The sequence below is a fragment of the Phaethon aethereus genome (genome assembly GCF_964289735.1).
Source record: "Phaethon aethereus genome assembly, chromosome: 32".
In the NCBI taxonomy this organism is placed as follows: Eukaryota; Metazoa; Chordata; class Aves; order Phaethontiformes; family Phaethontidae; genus Phaethon; species Phaethon aethereus.
Window position 1 is genome coordinate 560,201 of NC_138608.1, and position 25,525 is coordinate 585,725.

The following is a 25,525-nucleotide window of genomic DNA, read 5'->3' on the forward strand; positions in this document are numbered from 1 at the left end:
CATCGATCTACTTGTGGCTAGAAAAAAGGAGAGAGGCGATCCAATGTCCTTCAGGCTGTGAAAGGTCTCCATGAATTAGTGCTTATATGTCTGGCGGACCTAGTTGCCTCCTCCCTTGTGCAGTGCTCAAGGAATGTCTGTGAAGGTCTCAGTCTTGTTTCTTCTCCCTCACCCTCGTTCTGAATTTGAAGCAGCATCCATCCGAGATACTCGTGAAGAGTTGGGAGCTTTTCTATGGTCAGGATGTGAAGTAGGAGCTCTGCATGGAGTAGAGTCGGTCAATGGGGTTGCCCACGCGGGCTTGGAGGAGGTTGGCTTCAGCCGTTGACAGCAGGCAGTCTCCCAGGTGGCTGATGCTGTCACTGTCCATATCGTGAAAAACTCCTTCTGAGTCTAGAAGAGGAAGGAAAGGGAAATGAATGTGAGTGTGGCATAAGCATGACCCCTGGGGAGCTGCAGCACAAAAAAAGGGTGACGGCAGGGCCATACTTCGCCTCGAGCAATGGTCAGCGTGCTATGAGGTGAGCCCCACACGCAGGACCAGCTTTAGGCATAACTCTTTCCTCCTTCACGCAAATATTTCACGCTGGATGGAGGAAAGACCCCAGCCTCGCTCCCTGGCCCCTTGCAGAACTTCTGTGAAAGGCTCAGCCCAAACCCCAAGTCCTGCGGAGCACACACTGCTGCTGGCTTCGTCAGCAGTCACAGCAGAGTTGGCTTTTCGTGATTTGGACCGCTACGTGCAGCTTTGGTGCAGAAACGGGGCAACCTCCACAGCACTCTCCTACCGTAGGGGTGCAGATGGTCTCCTGGCAGCTGCGGCGGCGTCAGCCCTTGTCTGTACAGGTCTGTGCTGTAGCCATTCTGGTCGAGGGGCAGCAGCTGCTGCTGGGGGATCCTGGGGTAAGGGACCATGAGCCCATCCAGGCCGTGAACGCTTGCGCCGTCTAAAGACACAACCGGTGGGATGGGTTGAAGCAAAGGGTGTGTGGCACACAGCGGAGCAGAGCCCTGTCGCAATAACATTGTTCCCAAGCAAGACTTGGTGGTCTCACTCTGGACCAGCACTGCACAGCGCTAGGCTCTGTGCATACGTGCAAGGGAAAAAACCCATCGCCTTCTCCAAAAGAGGAGATATGTGCTGCGTCACGACTACCCACGGGTCTTGCTGAACGTTACCTAGTTATTCCAGCTTGTACATACCAATTCAGTGACAACCTGCCTGCTTTCTGCTAATCTCTTCCTGCGCGCATTCTCTCTCAAATACCTCCGAGTCAATCCCCTCCGTCGCAGCCTGCAGCCCCCAGAGCTGTCACCGTGCGCAGCGGCTCCTCACCTTCGCTGTCATCATTGCTCTGCCTGCTGTTGCGACCGGTCCCTCTCCCGGTCCCTAAGCGAGGATTACCCAGCTGGTCTTGCTCCTGCTGTTGCTGCTGCTGCTGTTGTTGCCTGCGAGCAATCTTCTTCATCTGCAAGGAGACGGAGACCCCGGATTTGAGGTTCTGACTGAGAGGAGGGGAGTGGGTTGCGTTTAACACAGCAGTGGACCACTGTCGCCTGCCTTTCACTGAGACCAAGCACTGCCGTGATACAACCCTGCTCGGACTCCGAGTGACTCCTCTGCAGTCAACGTGCTCTGCAGCCATCCCTGTGTGAGAAACAGGGCTGACAGAAAAGCCTGTGTTATCTTTCTGGGAGATGCTCTTTGCAGTTTAAAAAACAAAGGACTTTGGTTTACTACAAAGTGAGGTTTCCAAAGCCACATATTTTCTGTTTTCACTCTTTAAATTCTGCAAAATTAGAAATGTTTCAACTTCTAGAAAAAAGAAGTGGGAAATCTTTATAGTCTTTCTATAGTGAGGGGGGAAAAGCAAGTAGAAAAAGAGTAATAAAAAAAAACCCAAAACATGAAAAATGTTAAGCCCTGCGAACATCTATAATCAATTCTTGTATTTCTCTTTAAGCTTTTGCTACTACTGGATACATGTTGTAGGACTAGGTGGACCTGTGGATGGTCCTGTGCAGCTGTTCTTCTCAGCATTTTCTCTTTTTCTAAGCTATGCTACATTTCCTTTTAATTGACCGAGCGAGCGTGACATCCCACAGGTATGCAGAACCCGGCTGTGGCACGGGAACTGTCACTCACCTTGGCTCTTTGGTTCTGGAACCAGACCTGTACCACCCGCACGGTCAAGCCTGTCTCGGCTGCCAGGGTCTCTCTTACCTGTCCACAAAACCCGGAGAGCTGAATCAGAACTTAAGTTGCACTTAAAAGGATCCAAGCCAGCAGTTGTGCTGAGTGGCCTCCTTATACCTTTCTGCAAGGTTTTGAGGAAACCTCGAACGAGGCCTTGAATGCCCGACGCTGCTGTGTGGTAAGGATGGTGCGCGGGCGCTTGGAGCGCTTGTGGTCTTTGCTCTCCTCGCTGCCTTTGCCGTGTGAGTGGCTGCCGTCTTCATCCTCGCTTTTCACTGCAATGGAAGATCAGTAGCAGTGATTCAGCAGAGAGTGGCCTTTCCGGGCCATCTCCCAGGGCAAGGATTCAGAGAAACTTGCCGGAGTTTTGCTCCTTCCAAGGTGCAGCTTAGAGCAGAAGCGCGGAACAACGCCAGCAAAGCTTGTGGGCTGAGCTGTGGCTCAGGGGAACACTGTCAATTCAGAGACAGAGCTGGTGGGCCACCCTGGCCCCGTATCATCCATTCTGTAACGTCTCAGAGCAGCCCACTCAAACTCTCCAGATCAGCCAAGTGGATCTCAGCAGCCTGGTATCCCCTTGGCTGCCTATCAGCAAGGGGAAAAGATGCTACAACCTCCACCTACCTACATCTCCTCCCTCTGAAGCCTTCCCTGTAGTTGATTGAGGACCAGGCAGTTCCTGCCCTCTACGAGGTTCACCCTGGTTCCCCACCCTCAGCACCGCTCCAGCCCCTCACCAGACTCAGTGGGTGCCGGGCTGATAGCGCTCAGCATCTCCTTCTCCTTCTCGTAGTCACTGCGGCACAGCAGCTGCCCCTCCTTGAGCACAAACTCGTCTCCCCGCTGCAGGCGCCGCTCACATTCGCAGCAGTAGAAGCAGTGCACGTGGTAGACGTTCTCCAGCACCCGCATGATGAGCTCGGAAGGGGCGATCACCTTCAAGCAGCTGCTGCACTTGGTCTGGAACAGCCTGCAAAGAAGGTCCTGGCAGTTAGACACTTGGGCAAGGAAGATCAGCCCTGGGTCAAGGCTCAGAAAGCCAAGGGAAGACGGGGCTGGATCTCTGGAGCTGTTCTAGCACATCCCCGCAAGAAGCGTGCATCCCAGCTGGGCTTTGGGGCTTTCTGACCTTCCTTAGCCCCAGGGAGGAACACGAACTTGCCTGGCCCACCAGGACAGAGCTCTGTGTCCCCTCTTCCTCTCTAGGGCTGTTCGCTGCCTGGCTTTGTTAGGTCGTTCCTAGTGAGAGGACTTTATGGACCCCTCCAGGACCATCCCCAGGGCCTGGAGGAGCCTTGTGCAGGGAGTCCCACAGGGGAGGCTGTTTGTGCCCCACACCGTGTCCAGAGAGAGAAATAAACAACTGCTGAGCGCCCCGTGTACAGAGCAGATGGTTCTGATGAAGTAATTTGGGATCTAAACAAATGTGAGCAGTGGTGGCTGCCGGCTGACAGCTTCTATTTAGCCACTTGACAAGAGAAAGTAATAAAATAGGGATTAATTAGGCTGTTGTTTAAACACACAGGATCTTCCCCACCAGCAGGGAACTCATAAACTGGGATTGAGAACAAGACTGGGTTAATCCTCCTGGCAAACTCTGTGGAGCAGGATGAAGAGGCTTACAGGGGTGGGCTCATCCCTTCCAAATACCACCATGGATTTGTGCTGTGCAGTGGCTTTCGGCTGAAGTGTCTGGGACATTCCAACTGGAATGGTGTGGGATTTCTCTCTCCTTTGTGTGAGTGTGTTTGCATGCATGTTCCTCTCTCCCTCCCTCTCTCTCTTTCTTTCCCCCTTTCCTCTTTGTCTTTCTGTAAGTCACACTTGAAAAATAATCATCGAATTCGAGTTGAAAAAGCCAGGAGTAAAGAGCAGCCTTTTAACTGCAACCTCTCACTGTCTTAACGAAGGAGCAAACTGGGAGCATGTTCCAGGCACGATCCCAGTCCAAATCTGAGCTGAGTCCAAATCTGCCCCTTTCCAAACACCAGCATCCTTCTGTTACAGCAGAAGTGAAATACTAAAAAGAACAAAAAAGACCCAACAGCAGAGCCAATCCGCGGTCACGGCTATCTGGGATCCGTCGGGAACATGCGACATATCACTAAACATTAAGTTAGTAATGTTCCTGGATCTTAAGCCCAGATGGAAGATAATGGTGATGTACTCTGCCCCATGTTCATTGCAACCCGGAGAATCTCGCCCGGGGATTCCCACCTCACGCCCGTGGTGGATGTACAGCGAAGGCCAGCCAGTCGCAGGCTGGAGGCTGCGAGTGGAGGAGGATCTGTCCGCATCCACGTGGACGACGTTCCAGAGGCTAACTAGCTCCTCATTCCTTATTTCCTATTTGAATTGTCCTTTATTCCATGCCCAGCAACTAGACTTTGTCATGTCTATCTTCTTGAGAACCACTTACGAGTAGTTACACCGATTTGGGTCATCAGACTGTTCTCCTTTCCAGGTTTCTGTCCTTTATCCTTCAAACAACCAGTTTAAAAGTGAGTACTGACTTTTCTTTGCATCTTGGCTGGGAGAATTACTGTCCCCAGAGAAAGATCTGCCTGGCTTTTCTATATGCTGTCGTGTAGCTGAATCTAGTGACACAAATATAATTTGCCTTTGAGTCAAGCTAGCCCCAAGCTCCCATCCGCTCCCACCGTATCTTTCAGCGGCGGGTTTACTCCTGTAGCACACCCAAGCTGAGCTGGTTCCGCCCCAGAGCCCCAAATCCAGGGACAGGCACGCTAAGAACATAGACCTGACAAACAAAAGCTTTACTTCAATATCCCGACCTGACTTCAAGTAAGGAACAGGAGAGTTTAGGAAAACACCAATGGAAAACTCCTTGTATTGTTTCACACTTGTGTTTTCTTTATTTTTACCGCTATGGATACTGGAGCATTCCCTGGGTCCTTTTATATTTCTGTCCTCGGTGATGTCGCTGGTTGCTTGAGGAAAACGCGCAGAACATCACTTAGGCAAGGCAGATAGAGGAAAGGTTGGAGTGTGATGTGCTCCTGTGCAGGCAGGCTGATAGCGAGAGGGACGGAGCAGAGCAAGGAAATGTGGAAACAGATGTCAGAGCTGGGAAAGGAGACCTATTCACCTGCAAGGCACCAAGCCGATTCCTCCTGCTGCTGTTGGGACGAGGCAATTAGCAAGCCTTATTTAAAGATGCTGTCATGTGCCAGATTTCCATGAAAAGGGGTTTTTTTTCAGCTATCAGGTGAGGGAAGTGCCGTTACTGCAGCGTAACTCAATAACGCTTTTGGCATCGCAAGGCCCGCACCCTCCCATCTCCCAGCTAAGCCCCGAAAACAAATCCGCTCTGCTTTGTACTAATTGAAGAAAACATTCAGCAAGCAGCTCATAAACACAGTGTCAGCTCGCATTACACAAAATTAAAATTCTCAGCCCTTCCAACACCAGGAATTCCTAAAGAGGCTGGTTTTAATATTGCCTGAATCCGTTTAAGTCAAGGTAATATTGTTTGGGTTGCCATAGGAACAAAATACATCTCCGTTGCTGGCAGTGGGTTACAAGGAGGCTTGGGAGGCTGTGCTGTGGACCCGGCTACACGATGTCTAGAAGCGGCTGCCTGCAGGAACTACGCTGAGGGGCAGTCCAAAAAACAAGCCTGTTCCCAGGTTCATAATGAAAAGCGCCTTTAGGAACAGCAGTGACACAAGCGAGGTCTCTGCACGCTCCCGGAGAGGAGCAGAGCCTCAGCAGCAGCAGGACCACTTCTAAGTGCCTGCAACCCACAACAACTACACCCGACTTCTTTTGGAAAGACCCTCATGTTGCCTGAGCCTCATAGTCCACGTGCCTCCACTTCTATTTTGACCAAGTCTCCCCATGGTCTTAACACTCTTGTTTCCTCAAAATCCCATCTGAGTTTGATTTCTGTTCAAGATGTCCTTATGGGAGGTGTGGTAAGGCTATCAACTTTTACTCCTGCGAACGTTCAGAAACCATCCAGCAAGTAGAGGCAAGTGCATGCATCCAGGTACATATCCCACGTCCTTCTTACCAACTTGCCTCAAATTAATTACCTTTGCAAATGATAGAATTTGATTTTCCTGCCGGGGGTTGCCCCCCTTGATGGAAAAAGTGTCAGTAGGAGGAAGGCAGATGGGCTTATAAGCGGGAACGTCTTTGGGAATTGCAAAGAAGGCAGCTCTGGAGCAAGTGGAACAGTTACTCGCAAGTCAGCATCATGGGAGAGGCTTGGGGCTACAAGCAGAGTTTTTGGCAGCTGGTTCTTCATGCTGATGGACACTCGAGGCAAGAGGACCGTCGCTGCGGGCAGAATCGTAGCCTGGCGGCTGCCCCATAAAGGGCAAGCACATCTGTACCATTTGCCAACTCGGAGACAGCACGTGTCACCCAGGCAAGGATGAAGATACACGGTATCTTAAAGGGAGCTTTGATGCTGGGCTGGAGGCCAAATTCACTGGCTGCCCACACTCTTCCTGCCAGGAGGTATTTGAGGCCAGCTCTGGGGCCGCATGGCTGGCAGGAGCACGTGCAGCAATGCCTTGAAAGTCCCAACGCTATTTCTCTCTTTCTCTTTTATGCCTCGACACTACAGCAATGCCCAACATCTTCTTGAAGCTTGCGGAAATCTTGGTCCCAACAGCATCCTGTAGCAAGGAGTTACATACTCTGTGGAAAACAATTCCATTATTTGATTCCCTCACCCTACCTACAGCTTCACTGCCTCTTTTTTACCATTAACAATTTGCTTTTTTTTTAATAACAAAACAGCTGTGGAGAGCCCAGTGTGTAATTAATTTCCCCCGGAGAAATTCGGTAAAGTTTCAAAACACGGAGCAGCGGGAAGAGGAATCGCAGCAAAACGACCATGTGCATCTGCCTGGCTTTTGCACACAGCTGAGAAGCTCTGAGATCTTTCTACGTCTTTTCAGACACATTTCATGGGCTTAATTTCTCAGACTTTCGCCCTGGTAAAACACCCCAATGCCCAGCTCTCCGCTGATCCTCGCAGAGCAACCCCGTCGCGGCTCAGGGCGCCGCTCGCTTTGCCCATGGCTCCGGAGGAGAAGTGGCAGCCCAGCTCCCAGCTCTCCAGATGGGGACGAGCCGACCAGCAGGTTATTTGAGAACCTCTCTGACCTGCCATGGCACGGAGAAGACGCTAACCCAGGCCTGGGAAGGGTAATTTGGGGGGCACACGATTGTCTCGATGGGATTAAAAGGTGTTAATGAAGCAAGAAATAAGCTGCGAGGCCTGTGCTTCATGAAACTAGCTTATTTAGTTAGGGTTTAGTCAAAATGAAGCAGTCCAGGCTTAAGCAAGGTCTGTTTACTTAACATTGAGCTGCAAAATCCATTGTAGCCGTCTGAAATATTGAAGTGGAACTTGCAAAGCCTCTTTCCAGATTTCGGGCTGGGGGCTAGGGGTGTGATGAGGAAGGGGACACACAAGGGAAACGAGGAGGCAGCGGCAAGCACAATATGCTCTTTCATTCCCCACCGCAATGGCCGTTTTCCCCCAGTTGAGCACCAGGGGATTAAGGGGAAAAAATTTCCTTCTGCTTAATTTCTGACTTCTTCCAGCAACTTTTGGGCCAGAGAGACAAGGTGTAATTTGGGGGCAACAGTTACCTTTGCTCTCCGTTCCCTCCAAGGCTCTTTGTGGGTTACACATCTGTCACCCCCAGAAAGGAACTTTGTCATCGTGTAATTATGTCATTGTGCCTCTTGTCAGAAATAGCCAAGACTCAAACGTACTCAGACCTCCTCTAATGCGAGCATGTACACCAGAAAAGAAGTCTTCAGAAATCAATGCTTACCAAAGCCAAACTGCATGCTGCATGCAAAGTTCTTCCCCGAGGAGTGGAAAAAACAAATTTTAAATTAGTCATCTCACTTAAACGGTTCACTAAAAGGCAGAAGGATGGGGTAGGACTCGGAGAAGAGCTGCATCGCACTATTGCTGCTGCATCTTCACGATCACGCAGGGGGAATGACCCGACCTTCTCTGTCCTTCGCTGGAAATATTACTTGTAAGGATGAGGGCAGCACCACGCTCGTGTAGAACAGAAGGATTTTGGGATGTGGCACGCAGCAAAGAGGTCTCCCCAGAGTTTTCTAGCTAGCACCACGAGCAGCATTTAATGGAATTGCGCTTGGTTATAAAAAGTAACCGGAAAAAAAAAAAAATGCATCTCCTAAGTGTGGTCCTGCTTGACTGGACCCTGTAAATGCCCTTGGCATCCACCCAGAAGGTAAGAGGTGTTACAAGCCCTGCTCCCTGGGCTCAATTCTGTTCATGTCAGTGATGAAAACTGATGCTGAAAAAAAAACCCCAACCACCACCGCTGCCGAAAACCTAAACCACAAGCAAAACAGTAAAGCAAAACAACACCAAAGAGGTTCCCAAAGCCAGAGAGATTCATAAATATTAAAGTGACACGAGTGAAATGCTACTGAAAGATTTAATACTGTGCTGCTGCTCTGTCCCTCAAGGGGTTAAACCCCCCACTGCGAGGATATTACTGCCAGCACGGTGGCACTGAGCCATCACCATATAATCTGATGAACTCTTTTATTAAATTTCACAGGCCTGTCTTCTTTATTAAAATCTCCCAGAATTCATCGGGTGCCTGTCATATCACTGCTGAATGCTAACAAAAAGTGTGGGGTTTGGGTTTTTTTCTTTCTCCCCTTTTCTCTGAGTACTGCCAGGGAGGGATTGTGTTGCGGTGAGTGTCTCTGTCAGGTGAAGGAGAGGTGGGAGGGAGAGGTGCTACTGGCTACAGTACGGTGGGAAAAGGGGGCTGTGTGCTTTTCTAAGTACGTACCCCCCCCCAGCCATCTTCCTTCACACCCCACAGCCTCCCCCTGCGGACAGAGCTCAGTGTCGGGGAAAATGGGTCCCAAAAATTAGTTTTACCTGTCTCTGTACCCGCAGGTGCTTGCTTTCCCGGAGGGGCAGCTCACAGCGTGCAGCCCCTCCCAAACCCCGCTGTCCCCCGGGCAGGGGGCTTCTGCAGCGGTGGAAAGAGCGTGGCAGGACCACACTCACCAGGTATTGTGGCTCTTGACAGGAGCCAGCAATAACCACTGCTTCCGAGGAAGAAAATGAGCAGAGTCCTTCCAAACACATCCAGGACAGAGGGACGACAGCAGTACGTGTACCTTGAGCAGTTCCCTCCTGCCCTTCACTTCGAGCTGCTAACACCCCATTTAACATCCAAGCTGCCTTGCACTCGCAGCCCTGCAAGAGCTCTCCTAAGCTGAAAATACTCTCTGTCACTGAGGCAGTGCGGCGGAGAGGAATCTGGCTTCTGCAATCACCCTCACCTCTGCAAAGCAGAGGCAAAAATGTTCCTGCTCTACTTTAATCCCACATCAGGCTGTCTCTGAGCTGCAGGAAGGTGGAATTCAGCTGCTGAATCTCTACAGACCTGCGCTAGACTGGAAATTGGGCTGCAGCTTTGGTTTTATGCTCTTTAGAGTATGCTCTAAATGTTTTTTTTTCAATATTTCCAACAGGAGACCGTGGGAGTCGTACCCTGAGCTGAGCGGGGACGGGCACAGCAGACTGCGGGACACACAGAGCTACAGTGTGCAGGTGCAGCATTGATTTCTCCGTAGCCCATGCAATGTTCCCGCAGTAATTCAGAAGCTCTTGTGGAGTCCTGCACTTGGTGCCTTTTCAAGGATACTCTGCAAGCTGTCAGGAACAACAGAGCAAAACCTTCTTGCAGGATAGAGGAGGTGGGTCCTGCCCCACGCCAGCCACCTCTGCCTCCTGCCCGGAGAACGGCATTGCCCTCTTCTTTTTGAAATTATTTTCTCTTCCAAGTGCAGAGAGCTGGTGTAGTGCCTTGGCAAGCTGCCCCGCTTTCGGACTCAAGATGGCTCTTACTCCACACTGGGCTCTTAGGAAGCTCCAGTCCCTGGTTCAAAAAAATGGGAACTGCATCTCTATGGGGATTCCACCTCTTTGGGATGAGACAAAGCTTCTGGTCCTGTATCACCAGGACAGCACCTTTCTGCTGTCCCCTGAGAAGGGAAACATCAGCTCCTTCCTCTCTCCTCTTGTTTTCTCCCTCTCCACTCACGAACCAAAAGCTCACTCCAGGTCCGTGGGTTTAAAGTTGGGAGTTATCAATTCATATTGATTTTGTCCTGCCTTATTGCATGGCTCCGGGAAGCCTCCGCGTCTCCATTAGTATGCCTGGCAGGAGAAGGGCTCCTTCGCTTAGTAGCTAGGGGTGATATTACCGATCCAGATAGTATCCAAACTCAATATCCTGTTTCTCCTTTTCTCATTTCCTGTTTGCAGGTCTGAATGCTGGCGTTGTCACAGCGAGAGGGGGGAAGGCAGGGAAAAAGAGAGACAGCAGGACAGTGTGTGCACGGGAGAGGGAGGGCTGGCGGTGGGGGTATTAATGGGGAAAGAGGGGGAGGGAGGTAGGAGGGCTGCAGACACTTTTATTACAGATTTAATAATGACAAAAGAACATCATTAAACATTCATTAGAATTATTTAATTAAATTTTACTTTGGAGGGGGGAAAAAAAGAGATTAGATATGATGTAAAAAGCAATATTGATTGAGAAAAGAACAAGCTTGGGAGACGTGATTTAAATTAAACTCTGCGCTCTCTCCCTCTTCTCTCTGTTTTAAATGAGGAAGGGGGCGTGCGGTGGCACAGAGGACGATTCAGCAGCACACAGCAGTAGTGGGGCACCGTGGCTGGGCAGGGCTGCTGCCTGCCAGCAGGAATGACAGTTAGCTCCATCCCATCCTAATGTGGCAACGGAAGCCAACTTTCCTGGCAAAATGCCCCCAGTAACCTCCGAAGGGTTTCAGAGCTCTGCACCCTGGGGCTGAGTTGGGCATCACGGGGTGAGAACCTGGAGATAGGTAACTGGCAGTTAGCAACTGCAGTCCCTGTCCGTGCCCTGCTAGACTTTTTGGGTAGCTCTGGGCATATCCTCTCCCTGCTGTGGTTCCCTTTCTGGATTAGGAATAACAGAGCATCCCCACCGCAAGGGCTGAGAAGAAGTCTTCCTTTGAAGTCCATTAAAGGAAGACTCATTTTAGAAAGAGCTAAAATGCTTATACAAAACAACCACGGCCCAAGAGATGGCCAGGACAAGATTTCAGCACAAAACGAAGCCTGTGTTAAGGATTGAGAAAAGGTACACTTCTGCTAACAGTGACCTTAGGGAAAAAAATGAATGTAAAATTGCCTTAATGAGTGATCTACTACAGAGAGCACGCCAAGGTGACGCAGGCAGCTTCTGAGTTCCTCTGTGTGGATGCTCTTAAGGCAGATACCAGTTAAATATAATCCAGATTTTAAAAATCTAAAGAGATTTTTTAAATGGTGAAAGCTGTTAAGCTGTCACATAATAGGAACCCACCTGTTTAACTCGAGAAACTGGCTAACAGTGAGGGAGATCTCCATGTACAGACCGGCCTGACCTGTGATGGAGGGGGCAGGAATAAAGAGAAGGGAAGTTAAAAGCTTTGAGAAGAAAGAAAAGGACAGGGAAAAAAAACCAAGCCAAAGCCTCAGGGACCAGGTCACAAACTGCAGCGTAGACTCTCCTAGTCCACAAAGCCACTAGCAGGTTGTGGCTGCGCTTCCAAGACTAACCACTTCTCCTCTGGGATTAGTGGTTTGAGCCTGAGTCTAGTTTAACGGGGCAGCTTCCATTTTGGCAGTAGCCTAGCGAAGGCTGCATGGTCGCGCACAAGCTCATTAAACGGGTGCAGTGCTGCGTTGCTGCTCATTTCTCTGCTTAAACTGCGGCCCTAAATTTACTGTAGCACTGAAAGTGAACTACCCTGCTATTGGGATTAATGTAACCAGTTTAAAAGCATATTGGTAATTAAACTTGTGCACCTTTTTTTTACAGGCCAGCCTTCTTTCTAGCTTCACCTTTCTCCTGGCACCAGTGAAACCATATCCAGGAATCAGGAAAGGGATTTGGGATGGTGCTTCTCCATGCAAGGCTGACCATCTCCGATATTACCGCGGCTGTATCGGCAAGACCTCAATAATGGAAAAAAAAAAGTGTGAGCAGTCAAAGGTGTGTGAAGCTGCCACCAAGATAGTTAGGATAAACTGTAATTAACGAAATTTAAGCTTAATTGAATTAAGGGGAAGGGGGAAATGAAAGCTGGAAGCAGATTATGGATCTGACTTATAATTCAATTTGTGCAACAGCTAGGAAAGAAGGGGCCACATTCTCCAGCAGCGTGTTAGCAACGCAGGAGGCGGGGAGCTACTCTAGAGACTATTGGTGAGCAGAAACAGCAGAGGGAAAGAAAGAGAGGATTGGGAAGCAGAAGGTAGGAAAACACCTTGGGAGGAACAAGGGAGAAAGAGCAACTTAAGTCATCCCAGAGGACTGGGAGGATGGGTAGGAGGATCTTGTTTTCAGGGTACTGTGTGACACCGAAAACACTCGCTCAACACTGCCAGGTGTCACCCTTGTTTCTTTAGCATCTGGTTTCACACAGACTTTTCAAAGAAGGAAATACAGGATGAAGAAATGGGGTGATAGATTGTAAGTGCTACACTTGCGGTGTTAGACAAATTTAGAAATAAAAGAAATGTGATAATACAGGGACGGTAGCACCTCTGTGTTTCATAAATCACTTTCCCTTAAATCCTTGCAATCAGTCACACCAGCCGTGGGCTCTCCACGTTAGTGCAAACTCTTTGCTGAGACCAAGTGCCTGTAAATACCTTCTAGTGCATCCTCTCTAGACCACTGCTGATTGTAAGTGAGAAGAACAGGGTCTGGGCTCTCCTTGCCATGCTCCGGGAACCCCCCAGCATTACAGTTCAGGGCTCCCCTTTGCCCGTCGGGATGCTTGTGCTGCATGGGGACAGCTCCTGCCCCCCTGCCTGCCTGCCTGCCTGCTGTTTCCAGCACTGCAGCCCCTGGCACTGCTGGAAGCTGGCTCTCAGGAGTTTATTTCTGGCACCTTTGCCTTCGCGGCTGCCCTCTGGTGGTCCCTGGTTCTGGACTGAGAGAGATGCTGCATCCAGAAGCAGGCGCATGGTACAGCCTCCAACCTTTCGGCGCCTTCAAAACCACAAGTCTGTGTCCCAGAGCCATTCCTGGTGTGCTGCTTTAGGAGCTGACACTCGGAAAGTCAACAGAGCAGTGCGTCAGCTTTCCTGCAAATGAGCTGCAGCGCTCGGTGCCTGCACGTAGCACCCAGACCCCCCTGCACCACTTGTACCTGCTGCCAGGGACAAGCGCTACTGCAGGCACTGAGAGGGAAATGGAGGTGCCGGGATGAGGGCAGCAGCAGCACCCAGAGCTCTAACCCTGCTCCTTGCCTGCCAGCCCAGCCCTGCAGCCGTCGCCACTCCTCGCTCAGACACCGCTTCTCTCAGGGTGGGAGCCCACAAGCCCAGCTGGACTTGTGCTGGGTCTAAACCGAATTAATCTGAGGGAAACACTGCCAGCTGCCAGAATACGCTGTCAGAAATTGCCAGGTACTGTGTCCAGTGCAAACCCTCGCCCTTTCAGCCACTGCTGACCTGAGTGAAACGTCCCTCCTCCTTCCCCAGCCCAGAGACCCGTGGCCAACCCTAGAGCTTGGGGAGCTCTGCAAGCAAGACTGCAAGGCCGCAAGCACGGGCAGGTAGAGCTGCAGCACGTCTATCAGCGCCACGCTAATGAGCTCAGCCCCGAAGAGCACGGAGTCGAACCCTGTGCTGCTCTGAGACTGCTTGCCTGCTGGACCATGTCCACCTCCCCAAACCCAGGTGCCAGGTGGTAGCATCCTCGAAGGGCAGAAATATCTGCTTCGTGCCCGTAAAGTCACCTGCAACCTGAAAGGGATAAGAAACGTCTTTCACTGGAAGTGCCGAGGATCCAAACCATTTACAACCACTCGATTGTTGAGGTACATCTGTGTCCTCTGGTTGGGGGGAGGTGACACCTTGAATTATAGTTGCTTACTTTGATACCTAAGTCTTTTTGGGTTCATATTTTCCTTTTCCTCATCAGGAGAGAAAGCAAATTATTTTTACAGGCGGGCATAGCTGACATTAGACTATGGCCACTGGGCTCCAGGAGCCATAGAGTTAAGAAAACTCTGCCCAGTAATAGTAAGAAAGTTGGTGACATGGGTCCAGGAGAGACTCAAAGCCATGGAACACAAAACATGGAAGGAAAAAAACAGCCCAAAAGAGAAAGACTATCTATCAGACTAAATTACATTTAATTAAACTAGAAAAATAATGTGCCACGCACAGCAAAAAAGTTCTTCCTCCCCCATGTATTCCCCCCGTTAGAAAAACAACCCAACAGCGATGGGGAACAGACAGCACGTGGTGGCTGGTTTCTTAATCACGCTCAAGGCGCATCTGCATATTTCTTTCATTTCGCAGTGATTATAGAGTTAGTGTTTAATTTCCTGGGCCCTGTGAACAAACCAATGCAAGGGAACAGTGAGAACTGGGGTAGGAATAGCTTTGTGTAATTAACGTCATTAATCATCAGACGGACTTCGCTCTCAGTGGGAGACGGGGCTCAACCACCCACCCGACGAGGAAGGAGGAAGCGTTTGGGATGGGGGAAAGGCGCAAGCTTTTGCGATTGGGTTGTTCGCCAAAGCTTTGAGGGACCGGTCCTGCTCCACGGCAGCAGTCACGCCGTGTCCAACAAAACTGCAAACCCACCGGGGCTGTCCTAAAAACAGGACACCAGGCTCCTTCCCAGGCTCAAGCTGCCCAAGTTCCGCACTCCTGAGGTCCCGCTGATCCTCACCAGTGGAGCAGGGATGGCTGCAGTCACCTCCCCAGTTTGGAGGAGCAAAGTATCTCAAGATAACGGCTGTGGATGCTCCGTGGAGGACCAGCAATAAGCACAACTCGCCCTGCTAACGGGTGCTATCGAAGGGCATCCAGGCTGGGTCCCACCACCCAGCCCGGAGGAGCTGGACGGACTTCCAGGCTATTTCCTTCCCACCTCCCTCATCCCCTCGTCTCCCGTTGTGCTACTCGTGGAGGTACCCGCAGGGTCTGTTAGCCGAGCACGCGGGCTCCATTCATCACTGCCTTGTCAAGGGTCCTCATTATCTCATTTATTTGCTCACTTTTCAGAGCACTGTCACTTTTCATTATCTCCCTCCAGCCCGACGGAGAGGGAGGACCGGGAGAAGACATGACTTGGGGGGACCCCGTTGCTCAGCAAACGGAGAAGCTGACTGTGGGGCGGGAGGGACGGATCTCCGCCTGCTGCCTTCAGAGCAACAGGATCGGGATGCCCAGCGTGGTCGGGAGCAGCGGCGCTGGGTAAAGCAAGGCTGGACGGGCAACCAGAAGCCCCTTTTCTTAAAAAGTAGTAGTAGCTATCATCAGCTCTTGCAATCCATCATGTTTCGGCACTGTTTTGTCCTCGAGCCCGTGGTTTTTGGGTTATAAATACATCTCAAGCACCACTTTTTAATGTCCTAGGAAGCGCTCTGATAATTTCTGAGCCAACTATAACCAAATGTCCCAAACATGGCAAAGGGAAGGGAAGCTTTCATACTGAAAAGCCCCAAAAAATCCCACCACAAGAAAAAAAAAAAAAAAGCAACAAATCCTTCTGGTTTCAACACCAATTTCATCATTTTTAGGGCCTGACTCCTGCTCCTGGAATCCAACGCCTGTCCCAGCTTCTCCTACCCAGGAGACCTTTGCTCAGAGGGGAGCCCTCCCACATGGTTTTAAACATTAACCAGCTCGCTTGGAAGAGTTGCCAAGGTGCTCGGTCTGGGTCAGTCCCTGATATTCGGGCAGGGAGGGTCGCTGCCTCGCTCCCTGCCTGTTCCGCGGGGAGGAACAGGGCTGCTGGCCGCACCACGCTGCTTCTCTGGATGCACAAGAGAGTTTTGGTCCCCTCTACCTTCCCTCCGCATCCCAGCCGTCGCCTGATCTTTAACCTGCTTGCTCCACTGGATGAAAAAAGTCAGTTCCCGTTTCCCATTTCTCAGGCAACTCCATTCGTGTCGCACTGCTCACCTCTCTGCTGGGCTTCTCCTAACCTGCGCAGCCCGGAAAATGGGCCAAAACAGTTAAAGGTCCCAACAGGACGATGCTGGATGTCACCCCGGGGTACCCAAACAGCAACGTGCAGCTGCGCAGTGAACGCTCCGGTCTCGGGGCGCTACTGCAAAGCCCAGGTTTCCCATTTCTGTTCTCTGAACACCCCTGCTCGACACACAGGGGTAGCTGAGGTTCTCTGTGGTGGGTTTCAAAACGCAAATGAGCTGAAGGACCTCCCTGAACTTTGGCCAAGCAGCCCTTTCGGGAGCTTTCCAAACCCCCGTGGCTTAGGAATATCATCTCGACTGCAAGTTCCGCACATCTCACCCGGCAAGGATGAGAGCCGCCCCAAGAGGACCCCCGAATGGCCGCAGGCAGAGCCAGTGGCTGGGCTGTGCCGGTCAACCCCTCCTCAACTCTCTCGCTTCTGCAACCGGATGGAGCGACCACGGCCAGTCAGGCACGGACCGAGGACCGGGAGGGCACTCGGGGGACTCGGTCTGCGCTCAGCTGTGCCGGTCACGTGCCGGCAGCCGCTCGGCAATGGAGAAGCTGCGAGTCAGGTTCGAGCCGAGTTCACCCCATATCTCTACAGAGGACGAGCAAATCATCTCCACATGGGCAAAAGGAGAGTGTGGAGGAGAGGGGGAAGGCTGCCAGCGCAAGGCTGCGGTTCAGATCCCTCTTGACAGCTCCCCGGCAGCCCCCACATCGCCTGTCATTCCACAAAACAAACTTCAAAGTAAACAAGGCGCCCAGGACCCGGCCGTTGCAGCCACTCTATCATCGTTCAGGAGTATTTTTCCTTCCCCCCCGCCTTCTCCTGGGCCATTGCATTTACACGAGCTGCCCGGAGCTGGATTTACAGGGCAGGTGCCTGAGCAAAGCGCAGGAGAGCTGGCTGGGCCCCAGGCAAAAGGGGAAGAGGAGAGTTTCACAAAAGCCTTCAGATTGTGGTTTTATATGATAGGGACTGCAGAACAACATCCATCTTCAGGCTTAACATTTCATCTCTAGATCAACAGTCCGTTCCTTCCCCCACGTTCAGCTGCAGCTGCTGGCTTATCTCTCCATTAAAGCATTTTCCTCTTATTGCGCAGTTTCACATGAGGAGGAATAAATGCCAGATGGGTCTCCCCTCCAGGTCACCATGCTGCAAGCCCCGGTCTACGCCGCAGCCCAGGGCGACACTGGATTCTGCAGTCAGGGATTCATCGCGGGCCAAAAACACGAACTTTGGAAAGTCAAGGCCAAGAATGAATACTCTGGGGGACAAGATTTCCAAACAGGAGGACTGAGAGTTTGCCTCCCTGGAAATTCCCATGCTGGAAGTGCAAAGGTGCTGAGCGGAGACGCCTTAAAAAGTGCCTGATGAACCAATTTTCAAAAGCACCTAAGGAGCTGGAGACCCCAAGGGGTGTTTCTGAAACCGGCCGAGATACTTTGGAGCGCAGGAGTGGGATGGAGCAGAGCGTGCCGGGGGCCTGCAGCCCTGCAGCTGCAGCTGCACGCAGCACAGGGCTAAGGAAAACACGGTGGCCACGCCATCCTGCCCAAAAACCAATAGCAAAAAAGCAGCATTGGAGGCTGAGGTCTCCCCACGTGGAAATGCCACCATCGGCCTCGGGTCAGGTACCCGGCTGCCTGGAGGAGGAGGTGATGGTCCTTGCAGACTGGTTTTGCAAACACCTTTTTATCTGGTTCCTCTTAACCACAAGCGGTCAAACCGCTGGAGCGACTGGCTCCTGTCTACCTGCCCAGCAGCCGCAGCCAAGACCTCACCAAGGTTCACCTCCTTTGCTTCACAGCATGCCGGGACCCCCGCCCTTTGCAGGGATGCTGTGGGTGCTGCCGTGCTTACACAGCCTGTCCTTCCTTTCCACGTCAGGCTGTGGCCGTGCCTGCCCGGCTCCTTGTCCCTGCCTCTCCCAGCCACCCTGGGGAAGTGGGCAAGCCCTGGTATTTTTATTACCAGTCCCAGTGCTGCCAAGCGCTTGCGTCAGTGGCCGGGAGGAGGCTGCGCTCCCTCTTATGGAGTGCAGGGAAGATAAGATTGGACCGCTACGTCTTCAGAGGATGCTGCCAAACTTCAGAGAATTGATGGAGTGTCTTCCCGGCAGCATCCTTGGATGTCTGTGTGTCACCAGCTCTTCCCAGCAGCACCAGCCGCAGGAGATCACAACCAGACAGGGGCTTGGAGGTCACAACCAGACACGGGCTTTCCAGGCAGCAGCACTCTGCACCCCCCACTAATGTTTCGGTGGAAGTCCCAGTATGGGAAAGATGAGCCGGGAGGGAGCGTGTGGGAAGCAGTTTGTGCTGTGCCCACAGGAGATGCTTATTTGGCAAAGGAGGAGAACCGAGGAAGCATCACCGTCAGCGTGAGCCACCAATGGAGCCCGGTCCATCTCCTCGGTGCTTAGGGCCATGGCACGAATGGCATTGCCAGCAGCTTGGGTGACAAGCAGCGATGTCAGGGAGCTGCTGCGCTCCGAGGAGCTCCCTATCCCAGGGAGAGAGCGGCTCACGGCGTTTTCCGATGCATCTGAAGTTTGCCGGAGTGTCACCATGGTTATTTAGCTCTCTTGCCAGAGGCCAAAGGAAAGGCAACAGCCTTCAAGCCATGCCCTGCCTTTGAGCTGTCCCCTGCCCTGCTGCAAGGCGGAGGGAACCAGCAGCCAGCATGGAAGCAGCTCCGTTTTTTACAGCCATGATCAAAGCGCTCCGTGCTGAGAGAGATAACCTCCCGCAGGATCGACCCTGCCCCAGCTCCGTGGAGCGATGCCACTTGGTTGGTGCGTCCAGACAGGAGGCTGCGGTGCTGGCTCATCATTCAAAGTCCTGCTCGGAGGAGCAGATCCTGCACTCCCTTCAGGCTCTTCCAGCTTATCTCTTGTTCCCGACGTGCTGAAGGAAAGGGGGTGGCCAGCAGACGGACTCTCACCGCTCCAGCTCAGAACTGTCAGGGATCAGCCTTAGGGGGAAACGAGTGGCTTGCTGTGCCACATCACCCCCCAAAAAATGCCATCTGGGGCTCGTGGTGGCTGCCAGGGGAAGGCAGAACTGGGGACACGAGGCTGTCCTTGGAGCCCCTTTCCCCGTCCTCCTGGACTCTTTTCCAGCAGCTGCTCTGCTGCAAGGTGCTTCCAGGCTGCAAAAAATGCGGGTGCACAAAGAGGGTCCCTGGGCTTCCCGGTGCCCCTTGGAAAAGGCCATCACCAGCGTTTGAAGGAAAGCCAAGGGTGAAGGCTCCAGTTGTCAATCGGAGGGGGGCAGAGCGAAGGGGAGAGGATTTGCCTGTGGCCACCGAACCAGACGGTGGCAGAGAGAGGAGGTTTTCCGTCCCGTGTTCACCTCCCAGCGGTGTGAGAAATGCTAACAGAAGCACCTGGGCTGCTTTGTTAATAAAAGTGCATTTATGACCACTAAAGGCAAAAATCCTTCACTGCTTTGGTGCTGGGGCAGGGTGCCACCACGCCGCCAGCTAAGGTGCTGCTGAAATTCAGGGGCACGTCTCCAGCGCTGCAGGAGATGCTGCTCTTTGAGTTTTGCAGACAAGGCCAAGTTTGGGATAAATCTAAACCCCTGATTTTTCCCGAGGATTTCACGCGCAGCAATGGTTATATTTTATCAAATCACACAGTCCAGAGCAGAGCCCAGCAATATGCAGGGCAGCTGCTTCCTCAGCTCTCCGACAGCCCCTCCAGGTACCTGCCACGCTTTCATTTTAGGGATGTCTCCTTCCATATCACACCACCACAACCCAGCTTTCCGCTTACAAAAATGCCTTCAGCCCCTCCAGCTCCACAGGCCGCTTCCCTCTGTTCAGCTCTGCCTGGATTCACTCACACTCAGACACCTCCCTTGATCTACGCAATTAAAATTACACAACAACCAGAGGAGCGCAGCAGCCCCGTCTTCTCCTGGAAGCCCTAGCAAGGTGGTCAAAAGCAAATGATGTTGGACTAGATGATCCTCCAACTGAAATTATTCTATTCTATTCTATTCTATTCTATTCTATTCTATTCTATTCTATTCTATTCTATTCTATTCTATTCTATTCTATTCTATTCTAAAGTATTTGGTGGTGTTGACCCTCCTGAAGGCACCAGGTTGCCACCACCAGCAGAGCAGAGCCCAGCACCCTGGCCATGGCAAAGACAGGCATAGCCACGCAGCGTAACCACAGGCATGGGCTCCCTCGCACCAAAAAGCGGGTGCCCCACCGCAAGAGCACACAGGGCTTGCTCGCAGCTCCCCGCGTAACGGCTACGGGACGGCGTGCCCGCTCCTGTCCTCATCTGATCTGTTCTTCACGCCATGAGCAGGACCTTCACTGCAAAGCAAAGCTCCTCGGGTTAATTCTGCTGGCCTGCATGTCCCAGAAGGACAGGGCATGGGGTGCTGTCATCTCCTGGGCAGCCTTGGACATCCCTCGTTTCTTGAAAAAGCATTCCAACCACCAGCAGCTCGTCCTTTCTGCCTCTTCAGCCAACAGCTCATCCCTTCTTCCTCCTCGTCCCTGCCATGTCACCAGGTTAGATCAAAGCTAAAGGCTTCTGTCCCTCTATTTGCACAGCATTCCTTTGCAGGACACCTCTGCGGTCCCGATCATCTCACCTGGTGCTCGCCAGCCTACGTGACACCGACACCACGATGCCCTTTCCCAGCCCACCCGTCCAGAACCCCACCTCGCGACTGAACCCACCCTGCCTCCAACACGGTCAAAACAGAGCCGAGAGGAAAGGAAAAATTGGAGAAAACCGGAAAAGCACTTACTTCTCATAGTCATGTTTGCAGTAGAGCTGCCGGTTGCGACAGTAGCAGGTCCCGGAGAGCGGCTGCAGGCAGACGGCGCATTTCACACAGCCTTCGTGCCAGGAGCGCTCGTTGACTCGCAGGAGGAACCGGTCGGAGATGGGGGTGTCGCAGCCAGCGCACACCTCCCGCATCTTGGAATCTGAACCTGGGCAGCAGGAAAAAGACGGCGTGAGGATGAGTTTTCCTTTGCCGGGGGGATCGTGCTCTGCCTTTTGGGAGGGGGTGATGCTTAGCCTCAGATAACTCCTTGCAATCATCTACTGTTGGTTTTTGCCTTTTTTTTTTAAAGCCATGGGGTGTTGGTGTAGGAGAGGGAGCAGGGAGGCTCAGCATGCAGGTTTTTTGTGGCAACCTTGAAAATAAATGTCAAAGTTGGCTCTGCAAAAGCAGCAGGTTCTGGGTTTCTCTGCAGGTGGTAAATTCCTGGTGAACCCCAAGCCCACGGCTCTGACACTGTATAAATGGCAGAGGACAAGGAGAACACATATTTGTGAACCAGCGAGCAAATATACATGTGTCTCGACAGGAGGCTGCGGGTGCTGAGCTGGTTGGAAACCTTGGTCCAGGTTGGAAACCCGTGTCTGAATTTTGTCCAGTTTCACCCCAGATTTGGCGCCAAGAGCTGCTTAAAAAGGCTCCAGAGCTTTGGGATTTTTTTCCTCCTGAGTGTTATCAACATGTAAATCTATGGCTGCTCTTCAAAGGCTTCGTCATGTTAACTTCAAGGTAAAGGAGTGAGTAATAAATATCTGGTGCGCTGGATCTGGGTTGCAGGCTGAGCCAGGCAGCGGCACCCTCTCCGATGTCCCCAGCCTCCACCCTGCCAAGCTCCTTGGGTTTTACGAGCCTTTATCTCTGCACTTTCCAGCTTCTCGATGCTGTTATCCTCCTGTAAGCTTGTAGATCCTGGGGTGACACCTGCCCAAGCCCCCTCAGACAGTTGAGGGGGATGATGGCATCCCATGGATGAAGCTTACGGCTGTTTTAAAAGGCGGTGAGCTGCCAAGGGCAACCAAGGTCTTCTGCTGCACCTTGGAGCAACACTAGGTGAGGGGGAACGCTAAGCCCGGCTCTAATTTGGGCACTGTCCCAGGGCAAGGAGTCAAAGCCAACACGTAGCCGTGGCAAACGGCAGAAGACGCGTTCCAGTGGAGAGCCGCGCACCTCTGCGCAAGGCTGGGAGACACGGAGGAGCTCTGACCCAGCAGCATCTCCCGCCAAAGGGGATTTTCTGCTTCTCCAGGAACACGCAGAGACTTTCCCAGCCCTGCAGATCTTCTCTCCCAGGCTCTGGGAAGCAGCCCTTACACCTGACCACACTCCTCTGCTGATGAAATCCCGGCCAGGACCCTGAATCAGCCCCTCAGCAACTTGCTGTCCAGCTCCTGGGGACTCAGCAGGCTCAAACTGGTGGTAGGAGGACGGATGAGTGGAGCATGGAGCAGGCAGGACCGCCACGGCGCAGGCAAAATGCAGGCAGCCAGAAAGTATCCACGAGCGGGAAGCTTTCTGAACACTTTTTCTGTCCAATTTGACCTACAGATGCTTTCCCAAAGTCCTGAAATCATTTGAAACCATGGCAGATTCTCTCTGCCTTGAAGGACACTGCTGTCATTATACCAACGCAAGAGGGACAGTGCGGGAAGCAAATTTGGCTAATTTGGGCTTTCTATGCGCCCGAAAACGGGGATGTCTGGTGCAAAGGCACTTTCTACCCCACTTCATTGTGGTGCTTGGGTTTGGGTCCTGCATCTCCAGCATCCCAGCCAGCACCGTGGCCCGCAGAGCCTGCAGACGCGTGCCTGGGCGATGCCACACGTTGCGGCAAGCCGAGTCCTTTGCAGCTCCCAGGCTCGGCACAGCTCGTTCGTTAAGTGCTGGGACCTGGAAATAAGGTGGCAGCATCAGCTGGAGAGGACCAGACCCTGAGAGCTCTCCTGCAGGTCGGGATCCGGCAGATTAGGGGTGGAAATGAGGATTTGAGCGCAAGAAGAGGAAAAACGAATGTCTGCCGTGCTGCTGGAGGTGCCGGGGCAGCAGCACAGAAGTGCAGCTCTGTAATGCCGGGAGGGTGGCGTGGATGGCCCAGGCAAGAGCAACCATTTCCCAGGGGCTGCGGGCACGTGCAGAGGTTCTCCGTGGATGCTTATCCCACGCTGAGCCTCCACTTCTCACTTTTGCCTCCATTATCAACTTCTGGAGCCAAATATTTTCACCCTACTTGGCTTTGACCCCATGGGCTGTGTGTCACCAGGGGATCAGCCAAACCTTCAGTGGGTTAGAGACATCTGGGACTAAAAATCCCCAGCTCCTCTTTAATTTAGGGGGAAAAAGCAGGGAATAATCTAACAGTAAATTAATCTGAGAGGGGATGGTTAAATTGCCAGGGAGCTCCGGGAATGTGGGATCAGTCTAAAAGGGAGAGACAGAAAACTTCAGCCCGGGGATGTTCGGCCCTCCCTCTCGCCCAGCGAGCGGGCAGGAGGATGCCAGGGACTCGGGATGGTGGGAGGCAGCAGAATCCTGCCCGCTGCCTGCCCATGTCGCAGGGCCCGGAGTGGAGGATTTCTGCCCGGCAATAAGTCACACCCGAGTCTCGCTCGGCGCAAAGCCACGAACATGGTGATGCCATGATGCAGCGGGAGACGAGCAAGCGATCCCGAGCTCTCCAGGGGGAAGAGGGGATGTGAAAAATCCCAGGAAAACTGTCAGCTTGTCTGAATCCCACGGCAGCAAGCCAGGGAAAAAGAGGCAAAACTGAAAGTAAAGGAGATTCTGCCTTACGCTGCCCTAAAGACATCAGGCGTGTAAAAACGCAACAGTTTGGCCACGCAAATACGTTAAAGACGAGCGATCCCAACCCACCATGTTGTGGCTCTCTGAGAAAGGGAAAAGGGACAAAGAGGGGGACAGGACCCAGCACTGAGGCAGGGGGGAGGCAGCTCAGGTGCCTCTTCCCAGTGTTATCCAAAATTACCCCCCCACACCCAGGCCCTCCCACGGCACGTGAACTCCCCACCGGGTCTCCCGGGCAGATACCCTCGCTGTAATTTAAAATTTGGGTCAGCAAAGCCGGTTGTCGCCCATGGCCGGGGTGGCCGAGGGCCACGCGACCGCAGCCTGGCCCTGCACGAGGTGGTCCCTAAAATCAGCGAAGGACCGGGATGGACTGAGGCTCCGAAGGGGCTCATCCCGGAGGTCGGGATGGACTAGGGATGGATGCTGGCGGGGTCCCTGTCCCTTCCGGGCTCGGTGCCTTGCGCCTTGCTGTGTGCCGGTGCTGTCTGCCGTTAAGGACAACGTCAGCCCACGGAGCCGCCGCCGCTTTGGGGTTGCAAGATGGCATTTTGCAGCGTGCCAACGTCTTTTGCCGTGGCTTTGGCTGCCTCAAAACTGGCAAACCTCAAGGCCGGGCTTAGCGAGGGGGGTGCTCCGTCTCCCCTGGTCACCCCCACAATCCAGGGGGGGAAGGAATCTTCTTCCTGCGTGGGGAATAAACGCCGCGGAGGTGCGGGGAATGCCGCTGATGGCGGATGGGATGGTACAGTTGGGGGAAAACGGGCAGTGCAGGCAGGGCCGGCTGGTCCCGCTGCAACTTGCGGACACGCAGAGACCCCCGGCGCAGCCCGGGGAGGATGAGGATGGGGCAGGCAGCCACGGCTGCTGCCTCAGCAACCAGGGCTGGGGGCGGCTGAGGGTCTCCCCGGTCGCCGCTCCCTGGTGCGTGGCACCCGGTCCCTCCGGTACTCACCGAAGCCCAGGACCGGCGTTGCCTGCTGCAGGCAGGACGGAGCCTCTTCCGTCTTCATGCCGGCGGCCAGCGCGGGGGCTGTGGGCGGAGAGGAGCGTTAAGGACCGGGACCGGTCGCCCCCGCGGTGGGTCAGGGCTGCCCGGTGCCTCCCGATCGTTTTCCGCGTCCCGGAGCTCCGGTTAACGAACGGCAACGAAATCACGGCGGCGGCGGTGCCCACCCGCCCCGCTCCCCCCGGCCCCGTTGGGGTTAAGCCCCGTCTTGCCCCCGGCATCCCCGGAGCCCACACCGGGGGCGGCGCGGGGGGCTGCGGCCGCGGCGCTTCCCCCCCAGCCCGTCCCGTCCTGTCGCGGCCCGACGGGTCCCTGCGCTGCCGGTGCCGGTCTCTCCGCTGACGGACGGGGCGGACTCTCGTGTCGCCCCCCCGTACGGGGCATCCCCGCCGGTCGGTTCCCGGTGCCGCATCCCCGCCCGCCCCGTCCACGCGCGGGCACTTACCGGGACAGCGATACCGGCAGCGGTACCGGCAGCGGTACCGGCAGGGAGGGGAAGGGAAAGGAGCGGAGCGGGGCGCGACTGTGCGCGGGGCAGAGCGCGCAGCCCACACCCGTGTCCGCGCCCGCGCCCGTGAGCGCCGCCGCCCCCCGCCTCCCCCGGGAGCGCGCCTGAGCCGGGAGCGCGGCGGGGGCCCCATCAAGGCGGGACCCC

The 25,525-nt window shown here is 53.5% G+C and overlaps 1 protein-coding gene across 1 annotated transcript; it reads right to left on the reverse strand.

The window, feature by feature from the left end:
* Nucleotides 1-238: 238 nt before the first annotated feature.
* Nucleotides 239-25,312, reverse strand: LOC309414809 (LIM homeobox transcription factor 1-alpha-like; the record flags this gene model as incomplete). Its single annotated transcript, XM_082012184.1, has 8 exons — nucleotides 24,817-25,312; nucleotides 21,024-21,210; nucleotides 2,935-3,167; nucleotides 2,315-2,472; nucleotides 2,147-2,224; nucleotides 1,337-1,469; nucleotides 789-947; nucleotides 239-393 (listed from the first exon to the last, which is right to left on the reverse strand). Exons 1-8 carry the CDS (start codon nucleotides 24,872-24,874, stop codon nucleotides 239-241), a joined length of 1,161 nt encoding a protein of 386 aa, XP_081868310.1. The 5' UTR covers nucleotides 24,875-25,312.
* Between the last annotated feature and the right edge of the window lie 213 nt (nucleotides 25,313-25,525).